The following is a 12,844-nucleotide window of genomic DNA, read 5'->3' as shown; positions in this document are numbered from 1 at the left end:
ACTCATTCTGAACGTTGATCGATTGTCTGTGGATGCAACGTGAAGGTTTTCTTACTGTACATATAAGATGAACTAGGGGTGCTTGCAAAGACATAATTAAAGTATATAAGAATGGATCGGCTTCATTGTAAAGAATGTTCCTATTTATTGCACAGTACATGTCAGAGGATGGGGAATAGGTATGTGTCCTACAACGCTTTCTTTTTTACATTTGATCCTCATGGCTTTTCTTGTTGCTCGTCCCGACCAGAAATAAGCAGCATTGTGGCGACATAAAGAAACCAGGCATGTCTTATGTGTCAAATTATGCTGATTCAATTGCATGACAATTGGCACTGGCCTGAAAGGTGATGTCTAACTTGCCAAATAGTGAATACCAGCTAGGCCGTGTTTGAGGAGGAAACACATTGGCAGGTCCTCTCTTGGACGGAGACTATGATCGCTGCAGTATCTTTTTGAAACGCAGCCCCTCCGCTTCTCTAGCGTCAAGGGGAAGCAGTCGTTTGAGCCCAGCAGAACTCCCCCATATAAAACCCTTCCATCTTTTCCTCGCACCGATTTCCCCCCCTGTCCCAGTGTCCTCTGCTCCTGCTGCACGGCTGACAGCATGCCTGCACACAAACGTGGTGTTACCTCCAAATTATGCGCAAGCGTCCGACATGTGTCAGGGCCGCCATGTCTCCGCTGAGCTAATGATGCTGCGCCGGACAGCCCACTGTCCTTCTGACTGTATGCATGAGTGCGAGTGTGTATGTGTGCGTATCCGTGAGCCAAAGCATGTCAACGTCGCTAGGACCCTTCTATCCGATTAAAACAAACCAAAACAAGCAAAGGCTTGTGGAAACTAGCATACGCTAGTGTCAGGTTAAGCTAGCGGTGGGGTGGACATGCTAGTGCTCTTTGTAGTACTGGAGAGGATGGTGTGGCACAGAAGGCTAAAATTTTCAATCACAACCAAAGAGAAGAGGACTACACTCACATATACTGTATCTCCACTTCTGATGCATGGTCGTCTTGCTCGTTTTACATGCTAATAGGAGTTCTGAGAATAATAAGAACAAAAATGTACATTTGGACATCTGCACAATAATGTGCGGAAAAATAAGGAAAGGATGTTGAACTATTCATCTATCTTGTGTGTGGTGTGCTTACATCATGCAACCTATCAACCTGTCTCTGGTAGAGAGCTGTCATGGACCCCACAAGACAGGTGTGCACAAATATACCAGTGGCACTGATTTCTTGGTAGTAAGAGCACCAGGGACTGGAATTTTATTATATATTTCTTCATAAATATGTCTACAGATCCATACTGAGCCATCGTGGGTTTTTTTTTTTAATTGTTAATTTGCCAACACACAATCTCTCTGTCTTTATTTCTCACTTGCTCTCATTTTTCTTTTTAAAACACCAATTTAAGAAGAGATTGCACCGAAATCCCATAGCAACATGTGCCGAGGCTTTTGTTCACTATGCCGCCCTCTGCAATTACATGCTGTGCAAATATCACTCAGGCCTGGCAAAATTCAATCATTCACTCATGAATGCATGTCAGTAAATCACTTTAAGTGGAAAATATGTGCAGCCACCGCAGGAAAGGAGGTTTGAAATTATAAGATGTTTGCTTTAAAGAGAGCTCTGCCTGATTCAAATCAAATGTTTAACATTCAACAAGGAATTGAAAATTACAAAAACAAGACTAAAGGAGTGAGAATAAATAGTCCTCATGCTGAGGGAAATTTGATAAAATTGAAGGAATTGAAATAGGGAGGTCGGGAAGAAGAGATGTTCCTTCGTATCCGAGACCTACACGTGTTAAAGCGCAAAAAAAAGTGCAGTTTAGTTTTTGAAATTTTTATGTCTTACTTGTCGGAGAAAAAAATTCCATTTACACCCGATCGAAGTTAGTGTGCGTGTTTAAGTTTAATATTGAGAAATATATTGTTGGATGTCGCAAAACAGCCCAAAAAAAAAAAGATAGGATAATAGATAAAGTAATATATCGACATTTGAACTTGAAAACAGACATGTGCTTTATCAAAACAGCATAAAAACATTAATTGGATTTTAATTGGAGTTTTTAATTGGATCTCTGCATGCAAAAAGCATAGGCAGAATTTTTATTTGCTAGCTAAATCTAATTTCCTCACACAATAAATGTCCTGCTTTTTAATCAAGATGTAGGATAGTTAGTACATTTCGCCAAATAGGCCAATATAAACCTCAGGTACATCATCATCATCGTCATAACAGAGAACTTATATGCTGTACAGATGACAGACAGAGATTAATACAGATATAATAATAATATTATATATAGTAATAGGGAGCCTGTAGTTGCCAGAAATATATTAATATACAGAAAATGTTAAGTTTAGTTTTCCCAAGCCTTCACACGTAGAAAAGAATCCTTCACAGAGGATATGAGAAGTACTGAAGTTGCGTCTTTGCAACCCAAGGGTATCCCATCCTACTCACCATATCAAGACGAGTTAATAGTGTCGAATAAAGCTGATAGAACAACTTGCGTGGGGTTGGTGTGAGGTGTTTATTTTGCCTGAAGTTTGAAAATATCAGAATCTTGCGATGACTCACCATGTAGGTGGACAGCGCAAGTATGGAACGTTGGCTTGTTAGCATCTAAAAGATCCAGCGTGATATACACAAGAAGTTTAGAGTTGAGTCGTACAGCAGCGTGGAACCTTCTGCCCAAGTTCTCAAGTGATTTGTACAAGATTTAGCACGATTAAGAAGGCCGCTGAACTCAACGCTCAGGGTCAGAGAATACTAAGCCCTCTTTGTGCTTTTCTAAATCAGAAGTGCCAGTGCTTTAGAGAAGAAGGATGAAGTCTTGTCGGCTGTGTGTAAGTGATGAGTAAGAGAAGAGACGGGCTGTCACAGCACACCTGTAGGCCTGCCAGCGGAGTCCATCATGGAGCCAAGATTAAAAACACTGCATCCATTAGGCCCTGTGTCAGCCATCATTATTCGATAAAGGAGCGATTTTGTCACATCTCCATTCTTCACAGTGCCGTCCTCGCTCTGATGAATAACGCACACATCCCATCTCCAAACACAGCTCACTTCTGACAGCAACACAACCATTTTACGGCACCGGGTTCGAATCGCACCGTAGCGTGCGTCAATTCCTAAAGAAACTTCAAATAATTCTCATTGCAATGATCTCACAGTCTATCACAGGAAAGGATGCAAAGTATTTATTCTATGAAATGTACAATATGTTCTAGGCCTGTCAATCAAAACGGCCTTACAATTTATCAGCCTGATGTATTTAGCTGACAGGCCTTTGTTTTCTTCTGTGTGCTCAACTGTGATTCAATTTTACTTGATCTGATTCGTTTGACAGCTATCATCTGCCTGCGAGATAGACCTAAATGTGGTTCGTTTTTGAAAAAGAAAGAAAACAATTTCGGACTAAACAACATTCAGGAGAAAAAGTGGATTTTAAAGACATGAATAGAGCTTTTACTTAATTGATTTTGTGTATGTTCAGGAACGTTTTTCCTTCATAGCTGTCACTGTGAATTATAAGATATCCTGACACACTTGGTTGTGAACGTTGTTCTTGCAGTTCACAATGACAGCTTTGTAACAGCATGTGTGTATGACGGTATATGTGACATGAGCGTTTACAATAGTACCACCATATCAGGCTATACAGTATGTCCAGGTCCTTGGTGCTTACAAATATATAGGTAAGAAAAAGACATTTTATAGTTTCAAGTTTTTTTTTAACAGTATGCACATGTGTATGTTTTAAATAATAAAATAAAATTAATTAATTAATTAATTAAATAATTAAAAAACAGTATCAAAACCTATAAAGCATCTATATAGGAACCATGTAATCCAGTCCCAGTTGACTTTAATAATAATTTACCCTGAAATATAATTCACAAATTGTATTATTTTTCCATTCATTTATGAATCCATAACATCCCATGCTTGAAGCAATCTTTTTCATCTTTTTCACTTTATAGCTTATAAAAGTGCGCATTGCAGTTCCACAATATTCACTCAGCTTTGCTAAAAAAAAAAAGATTCACCCCTACGAAATATTTGGAATATTCCACAAATATTCCTGAAGAGTGTGGGAGAAAAAAGTAGGTATTGTTATTGAATAATGCAATAAATAAAATACAAACTTATTACCCTGAACTAGATTGTTATTTATAATAATAATAATAATAATAATAATAATAATAATAATAATAATAATAATAATAATAATAAATATGTAATGTCCTCATGTGTGGATGAAGTTAGCAATATTTTCTGAGTTTAATAATTTTAGGTTAAAAAATAAATCCCCACAACCACAACCATCTTCCACTGGATTTAAGAAGAAAACACAAGTCGTTGTCAGCAACCTTTAAAATGAGATGGTTAAGACATTATTTAACGGTTACGTTCATTTTTTTTTACATTCAATGCTGGAATTTTAAGTTGAATTAGAAGAAAAGTTGGAGCTTAAATTCCTGACAAAAGCCACTCTTACAGTTGCATCTACCTTGCTTATCTGTATGATACAGTACATAAGGTAATGCTTTACAGAGAAAGCAGACAATAAAATAAGGATAGTTTAATATTCTACTTCTACTTAATGCTACTGAATATGGAATCATATTGAAATAAATAAATAAATGACTGGCAAACAAACCTATGAGGGTGCTTAAATCTCTAAATCTCCAAGTGTTTACCTTCTTAGATGTCTTTAACCGTTTCACCCTAAGCTTCAGCGCTTATATAGAACTCTAGCTTTAAGGTACAGAACACCAGCTGTGTTCAGTGTGAAGTGATTCAGTGTGAAACACAGCATTATTCTATTGTTTCTCAACGCAGTGCCTCCGGCAAATGTAAAAGTAAATGGCAGGCAGGCAGGCAGGAAGTCGCTCTGTACAATTCCTCTGGAGAGAAACCTGGCGTGTCCTCTTTATCTTCACTGAGAGTCGCGTACCCATATGTCAGGAAAAATAGAAGGCTTAATTTAATAATACACCGGAATCTCTATGTCTGGGAAAGGTACGATTTTAATAACAATGTTTCTTTCATCTCGTTATTCTGGAGGCAAAACTGTGACTTCATGCATTGTTAAGTCTGTTTAACTCCCAACTTGATCTGAAGGTCTGCTAGCACCTTCACCTGAATTAAATGAATGACATAAACTTTTTAAACCTCCTTTTTGTCTTCTGCAGGTTGGACAAAAAAAATAGAATTGACAAAATTTTATGACCTGGGTTATAAAACATATTTTATTTTATTCACGCTCATTTTAATTTCTGACACAATCCAAAGTAAATTTCTTTGCAGCACGGGCCATTTGAATGACAAATTGCAGTAATTGAAGAAAAGCAGAACTTCGACGCTGAGGCTCGGCATGCACACTATGGGACTACGGGGAAATCAAAACATGCCAATTTGAGTGAGATTGTATTCTCAAATAGGACAACTAACAAGAGGTTTGCCTCGGCAACTCCCCAAAGCTGCTGTGAACAGAGGATTAGATTATTGGGCAAACACCATGTATATCAGTCATCGGCTCCCTCAGGTTTTCTAAAGCTCTCAAACCCTAGTGTCCATAGGCATAATCACCCAGTAATTGAGTTGAAAAGAGTAAATTGTTGGATTCCCAAAAGATATTGGACATTTTTCTATATAGTCAGAAAACCATGTGAAATACCCTGTGGAAAATATTTGTTGGAGTAGGCAAAAGTTATGCAAATCTGCTTAAATGGCATCTAAGTTGATGTCTCGGTTGGTACTCCAGATACTTGCAATGTAACATTTGTTGTGATTATAGTAATTTACATAGAATATGTACAGGGACTGCGTTAAATTCCTTAACAAAAAAAGGACTCTAGATCCGTGTCTGTTCCTGCTTGCAGTCTTAGACAGCCTGGTTTATTACTAGAAGTGTGTAAAATCCAATGGTATTTTTTACTTTTTATCTTCCTATTTCTTGGTGAATGGTTGTCTGCAGCAGCTTTTGTCCATGGCAACATTCCCTCATTTACATACAACACAAAAATGTATCACTTACTCGCCATCTTTCACAAAGGCGAAAATGTACCGGAACGTTTAGACCAAAGAAATACTGAATAATGTAACAATTCTGTGCTTGTTATAGGGACACATTTAAAACAAATCCAAATGTTTTTTTTGCACTGAACATGGCATTTTGCAGGATGGTGTAGTAGTGTGACTGAGAGCATTACTGCCTCACAGCTCCAGGGTTCCTGGTTTGATTCGATTGCGTCTATGTAGAGTTTCACACTTTCTGTGTCTGTGTGGGGATTTCTCTAGGTCCACCTACCCAAAACCATAGCAATAAGTAGATGTAAATGTGTAAAAGTGTGTAAATGTATGTGCATAATTGCCCTGCAATGGAGTATTGCCTCATCCAGGGTATATTCCTTTCTTCTACCCAATAAGCTCTGCGTCCACCCTGACCAAGATAAAGTCCTGAGTGAACGTTTAGAAGATACTCTAGGATGCCAATTTGAAATCGTCCAGCCCCTCTAGTTCTAATTCTATTTCTCAGAGGGTAATAAAACTTAAGATCCTTCAAGAATTTACATTTTCCAAAGCTCTTCCTTGTAGCGAATGACATCATCACATGACCTTATGATCTGAATAGAACAATTAAAAAAGAGACCTAGTCAAGAAATGTCAGGATTTATTTTACAATTGAGAGACAAAAACAATATTTTTTTATGAGTTGATGAGACATTTCACAATGGTATGATTAAAAACATTGAAATGCACTGGTTTTCCTGTTGTGCATTGCTTTTTTCACTCAGGCATAATGTGCATCTGAGGATGCATTCCATCAAACCAATTAATATTAACCACACTGGAGGACCAAAAGGATGAACGTCAGCGCTACTGTTCACATACCGTCTGCATATATATCTATTTACATATTATTTCCTTTTTGTGTACTATATATAAAATGACAATATAAAAGAATGCACACCATACAAACAAAGCTGCGGCAACTGGCAAGATATGATGATGGAAAAATGTACATGTACATCATTGCAGATCATTTAAATATATATGTACTGTATATAATGATTTGATTAAGTCTTTACAGGTTGATATCGAAGCAAACCTATAGAAAGAGAAAAGTCGGTACCAAAGCATACATTTCCAAATTGCTACAGTAAAAAAAGATACTTAACAACAAAACCAACTGATTTAACAAAAAAGGTTCAAACAAAATTATTTAGAAACACAAAGTGTATCATGTGAAGCAGCCAGTCATTCATTATCTGTTGAGGTTTTAAAGATACAATGCTGTCTTTTGTATATTTTCAGTGATTCAAATGGGATGTTGGTATTGTTGGTATAAAGACAAATTTGGAAAGTCAAGCTCAAAACAATAACTCTAAACTCTTTATATATTCTTTATAGCTTTAGCGCGTTTGTTTGCTGAAATCGTCACTTATTTTAACAATCCGGGATGATCGATTAAACAAAATTCACGTGGTACTCCTTGTTTTCATGTGTTACAGCCTTTTTTTTTTTGACCATGCCCATGGATACCATGCTGGTCTCATTCTCAATTCCACAAAGTACAAAGAGTGGAAAATTTGCTCAAATCTGGAATCACTAGGGGAAAATAAACATGCACATAATTAACACATATAAATACAATACAAAGTAAGATATAGAAATCAACAGAGTGAAAAAACAGCAACAACTGAAAAAGGAGAGACAGTTCATGGTCCAGTCAGGCAGTTGCACAACAAAAGTTTAATCAATTTTGACTGAAGGCTCAGTTCGGATGCAGTGCAGAACAGTGATGTAGTGCAATGATTCTCAAGTCAGTCACTTCATTGCCACTGGCCTGCTCCTCTATGCTTTATCTAACTTTTCAAGCTCGGACACAAAGATCAAGTGGTCCTCTGGAGACTTGCCATGTGTTTTGCTGAGGTGCAGCTTAACTGCATGTTTGCTGACAAAGGTCCTATTGCACAGTTTGCACTGATAGATGGAATTAGAGTCGTCCTCGTTCAAGCCGAGGGAACTGAAAGTCTTGTCCGTTATCATTTTTGTGACTGCTTGCTGCTCTCTCATAAGGTCTATAGACAACTTTGACAGGTCTTTTAAACTGAAGCCTAAATGGGATTCTAAGTGGCTAATGTAAGTGGAGGGAGTTCTGAACTGGGAAGCGCAGTCACTGCACAAGAACAGAGGCTGGCCAGAGTCAATGTTCTTTAGAAACTTGGTTCCGCCCGTCCGCCTAAGCTGGTACTTCACATTGGCAAGCCAGTGAGAGATTGTAGTCATTGAGAGACCTGTGAACTTACAGATATGTACACGCTCCTGTGGACCCAGGTCTGTGATGACAAATTTCCCCTCAGGAGTTTCACGAAGGCTAGATGCAAACTGAGCCTGTAGGATCAGAAGGTGCTGGGGGTTCCAGTTCGACTGCCTCCCTTTCCTCTTTTGGACATGGGTGAAGTCCTCCAGGGCATCCTCAAAAGCACTACCATCTGCTTCTGACTTCTCAGAGATTGAAGAGGGTGTTGATGACTTTGGTGTCAAGCGGCCTGTGAGGTTTTTCACCATGTCCGAGATATCCATCAGAGCATTTTCCCTCAGAGGGCAAGACAGCGATTCGGATAAGTTGGAAAGAATTGGTCGATTACTGTTGGGAATGCTGCTGTTGCTACTGTTGTTTATGACAGTAGAGGAGCTGTTGTTTGGGCGCCCATTGCTGTTCTTGGATTTCGTCAAGTCCATCGGCTGGTCCTCGTTGTCATAGTACCTGTTGATGGACTCAACTTGCTTAACCTGAGTTGGACTGTAAAACGGTTTCTCCACCATGTTGTTGCTGATTTTGTACAGCATTGCTAATGGGTCTAATAATGGGCTGACGGTTTTGGATGCCTTGCCCAGGTGAGTGTTCATGATGGACTGCAGTGCACTGAGATGGTTGACTAAAGGCTGTTCTGGTGAGTGGTCAGTGATTATTCCCAAACTACTACACCCATTGCTGATTTGTGTTTTAAGAGTGTCCATTCCATTCTTGTCTGGAGTTTCAGAATGTCTCTCAATTTGTTCCCCTTCCTTACTAAGTGACTCAGTCTCCTCAGTGACGCCATTCTTTGTAGGCTTGCTAAGGTCAGTTGGCTGAGGGAAGTCTTTTTTCTCCTTGGGTACAGGCGATGGTGATGGTGTAGAGACATGTTTTGTGATGCGTTCAGTAGGCTTCTCTTCCTTCTCCTTTTTAGACACAATTTTTCCGGTAACTTTCTCCACTAACTCTTCCATGGCTAAGACATTGCTTTTATGGTTTGGAGGTGGAGATGGACTTCCTGGGGAATGGATGAGGGCACTAGTTTCAGTTGACAGACACTTCAAACTGCTGGCGCTGAATGTGGGTTGCATTTTTATAGTCTGGGCAGCAGTGAGCGACTTCATTGACCCTTGGAGCTGGTAGGCAGCATGGATGCTTGGATAACCACCCCATGTAGGGGTCCCTGTCTGAGCCTTGCTGATTGCACTAGAAACAGTATTCTCTAGAGACTTGAGAATATCAAGACCCTCTTTTGGGGTCTCTTCTAAATCCTCTTCTCTGAGATATTTGTAATGGCCAGTTTTTTCAGAGTTCTCCAGTTTGTCAGATGGGTCCTCCTTTTCTTCTTTTATTTTCCTCTCTAGTTCATTTACCTCTTTTTTCTCCTCCTGTGAATCTTTTCTCTCCTCAGTTGTAGAAGTCTGTAATAGAGAGTCCATTTGTGACTTGATAGTGGGAACTGGTAGACGTGTGGTGGTTGGTGGAAGAGGAATAGACTGAATTTTTTCCTCCACAACTGGGTCAAACACCAACTGTTTCCCTTTTTTTGAAGCAGAATTGGTAACTTTGAGGAAATGTCCTGTCACCATCATGTGAGCTGTAAGCTGCTGCAAGGTGTCATGGGAACTTCCACATTCCATACATTTGAGAATCTGGGCTTTTCTGGCTTCAAACTGCCAGGTGTAACTTGCACCATTCTGATAGCCGTATCGATTGTTAGCGGTAACATAGGGGTTAGTAACCTTTTGGTCTTTGGTGGGTGTGGATTCTGTCAGTGGAACACCTGTTGTGCTAGTGATGGACTCGGGTGAGCAGGGTGACACTAGGTCATGAAAGATTCGTTTTTTGGTAGAGGGCACCAGCTTTGAGGCAAGAGCCGGCATTGGTTCTTTGAGAGGCACTTTCTGGTAGTGTTTTGTTTTGATCATGTGGACACTCAGATCTTGCAGAGATTCAAATGAGTGTCCACAGTACATGCACTTTAAGACTTTCTGAGCATCTTCTTTGCCCTCCATCTCCATCAAGGAACGCTTCCTTGGCTTGGACCATTTCTTGCCCATGTCATCCTCCTGATCTTTATTGTCATCACGGTAATGGCCTGTTTCATTCATGTGTACTGTGAGGCCTACAAGTGTGTCATAAGCTGCACTGCAGTCCTTGCATCTAAATTTGCTGGCACCAGTAAATACAGGCCCGTACAGCTTATTGTTTTGCCGGTACAGTTGCACTGTGCTGAAGAGACTGGGCTCTGGGAGAAGGTGGTATGGTGTATGCTGTAATGTTTTAGCAAGAGCAGCTTGGTGCCAGTCATAAGAGACACTTCCACTACTGGTACCACTTACATTCCCGTTGCTATTACTCGTTAAAGTGGTGGCACTGGCAGAAGTGTTGCTTGGGGTGGTGCTGGTTGTGGCACTAACACTGACTGTGCTAACAATGCTGCTTCCACTGCTGATGTTAATGTTACTTGCATGACTATTCATAATGCTATTGCTCCCCTTGTGGTTACTTGTGGTACTGTTGTTGCTGACATTAGCTTGCTTGCTTTTAATAATGTCCCTTGTGAGGCTGGACCATGAGGCATTTGAGATCAAGTTTGCATAGGCGGCTTTCATCTTTGCCAAGCTGTCTTGCTCAGAGAGACCAGGCTCTGTCTCCATGTCCTCAATCTCATCCCTCTCCTGGCCCTCTTTGGAGGAGGTGCTTTTAAAATCGGCCAGGTGATCGCTGGTGTCACTGAGGGGTGAGCCATACCCAGCGTCAGGGTTGGTGCCATTGCTGAGAGGGGAGTTCTGGTAGCTCAGCTGCTCACGTGGATCCTCCTCCTCATTGCACAGGTACTCTGTGTCCTGGCCATCTAAGGAGAGGCCATCATCCTGCAGGTGCTCCTCATCGATCTTGGCTGCCTTCAGCTCGTCCTCAGGCACGTAGGCTGTGAAAACCCAAAGGAGACAAAAAAGAGAAAAAAATGATGATGAAGCAGAAGGTTCAAAAGGAGAGAAAATGCAACTTTCAAAATGGATTTAGTTGTTGAAAGTTATTTTGAGGTTTCTAAGGCATTATTTGATGTATGAAATTTTCCTGCATGTGTGCTTGCACGCCTACATAATGATCCTAAAGAGATTTCTTGTCAATAGTCCTGGCAGAGGACACAGGTTTGCAATTATAAAGTGGCAAACATCCATATCTTGACTATGATAGATAGTACCCTTCACTGCAGAGACTAACAAAGCTATCGAATATTACAGCTCAGCAAGGGTAAAGAAGAGCATGGATGAGCAAGAAAAATAAGTCCCCTTGAGGATGAAAACCAGGGACAACAGCAAAAAAAGAACATTATTAAAAATATGAGATCAGACAGGTGTTTGGAAAAAAAAGCTTTATGGTGTGCCTAGCTGAAAATTAGAAAGCAAAATCCATTTGTACTGAGCATTTATCATGTGAATAACCAGCATTTTTATCCTGCTACTACAGATTTTATGCAGAGTTACTGGCCAGATAATATTGTGGCAAGACTATCCTCAGTATTGTTGATCACTTCTTTTACAGTCCTATTTAAATGAGACCAGTGAAATCTCAAATTAATAGTTAGGTCTCAATATCTGCCCCATTTACCAGGCAAGCCATACTGACAAAAAAAAGTATGATTTCTCTCTCTGACTCTCTCCCTCATAGTTAGAGGGCACAGACTGTGAGTGACTTTGATCCAGTTTCCCCCACCACTGTGCCACTCAAGTCAGGCTTTTCTGGGCAGGAGACTGCATCTGAGTTATTGCCAAAGATGCGGTGCTGCACACAGTGTAGTTGGCAGCAGTAGTAGAAGTTCTTGCAGTGTGTCGTGCCGAAGCACGAGTGGAAATGACATGTCTTGTTGTCACGGTCCATGTTGTACTAAATCTCTGGGAGTCCACTGCGTGTGCAGCCTCAGTGTATGTGCACGTCTGAGAATGTGAGAGTAAAAAGAGACAGCGAGAGCAGGGAATGATGGAAAATCTGGACTGGCTTCCACTCTGATTGGGACTGAGAATATTTAGCATCTGAATGGACTAAATTCTGAAGCTGTAAATCATTTTGTTTTCTGTTAAGAGCACTTGATATGATGCCATGAGTGCAATGAAGTCTGATTCATTTTATTGCCTAACAATTAAAGTTCGCTTGAGATACGGTTTTTGTGTTATGATCTAATATAGTGTTAAGCTTAAATAAGACCACAGTTAGTCATCAATTAGTCAGGAGATTTGTAAAAACCCACCATATCTTTTAATTAGTCTCTGATATCCATTCATTACTGGTTCGTGAATGTTAAATTAAATGGAAATTTACTGGAGCACAAAACAAACCCCACTATTTAAATGAACTCTAATTGTTTAAGGGAAGATGGATCATTACAAATGAAATTAAGTATGTGTTCTTTAAAGAACTGCCAAGTAGATTTATGATTAAATTATGTTATGTTATGATTTAGCACAATGTCGGTAAATAAAGTGCTCTTTCTGTTATTACATACATCCAAAT

At 39.8% G+C, this 12,844-nt stretch overlaps 1 protein-coding gene across 1 annotated transcript in view; it reads right to left on the bottom strand.

Moving 5' to 3' along the window:
* Nucleotides 1-6,680: 6,680 nt before the first annotated feature.
* tshz1 (teashirt zinc finger homeobox 1) overlaps nucleotides 6,681-12,844 on the bottom strand; it is a 43,250-nt gene continuing 37,086 nt past the window's right edge. The window contains exon 2 of the mRNA XM_047807867.1: nucleotides 6,681-11,261. Coding sequence (XP_047663823.1) covers nucleotides 7,882-11,261 — 3,380 coding nt within the window. The 3' untranslated portion in view covers nucleotides 6,681-7,881. The remainder of the gene's footprint in view (nucleotides 11,262-12,844) is intronic.

The sequence above is a fragment of the Tachysurus fulvidraco genome, chromosome 24 (genome assembly GCF_022655615.1).
Source record: "Tachysurus fulvidraco isolate hzauxx_2018 chromosome 24, HZAU_PFXX_2.0, whole genome shotgun sequence".
In the NCBI taxonomy this organism is placed as follows: Eukaryota; Metazoa; Chordata; class Actinopteri; order Siluriformes; family Bagridae; genus Tachysurus; species Tachysurus fulvidraco.
The sequence above is the reverse complement of the archived record's forward strand: the minus strand, read 5'-3'. Positions and strand labels throughout refer to the sequence as shown.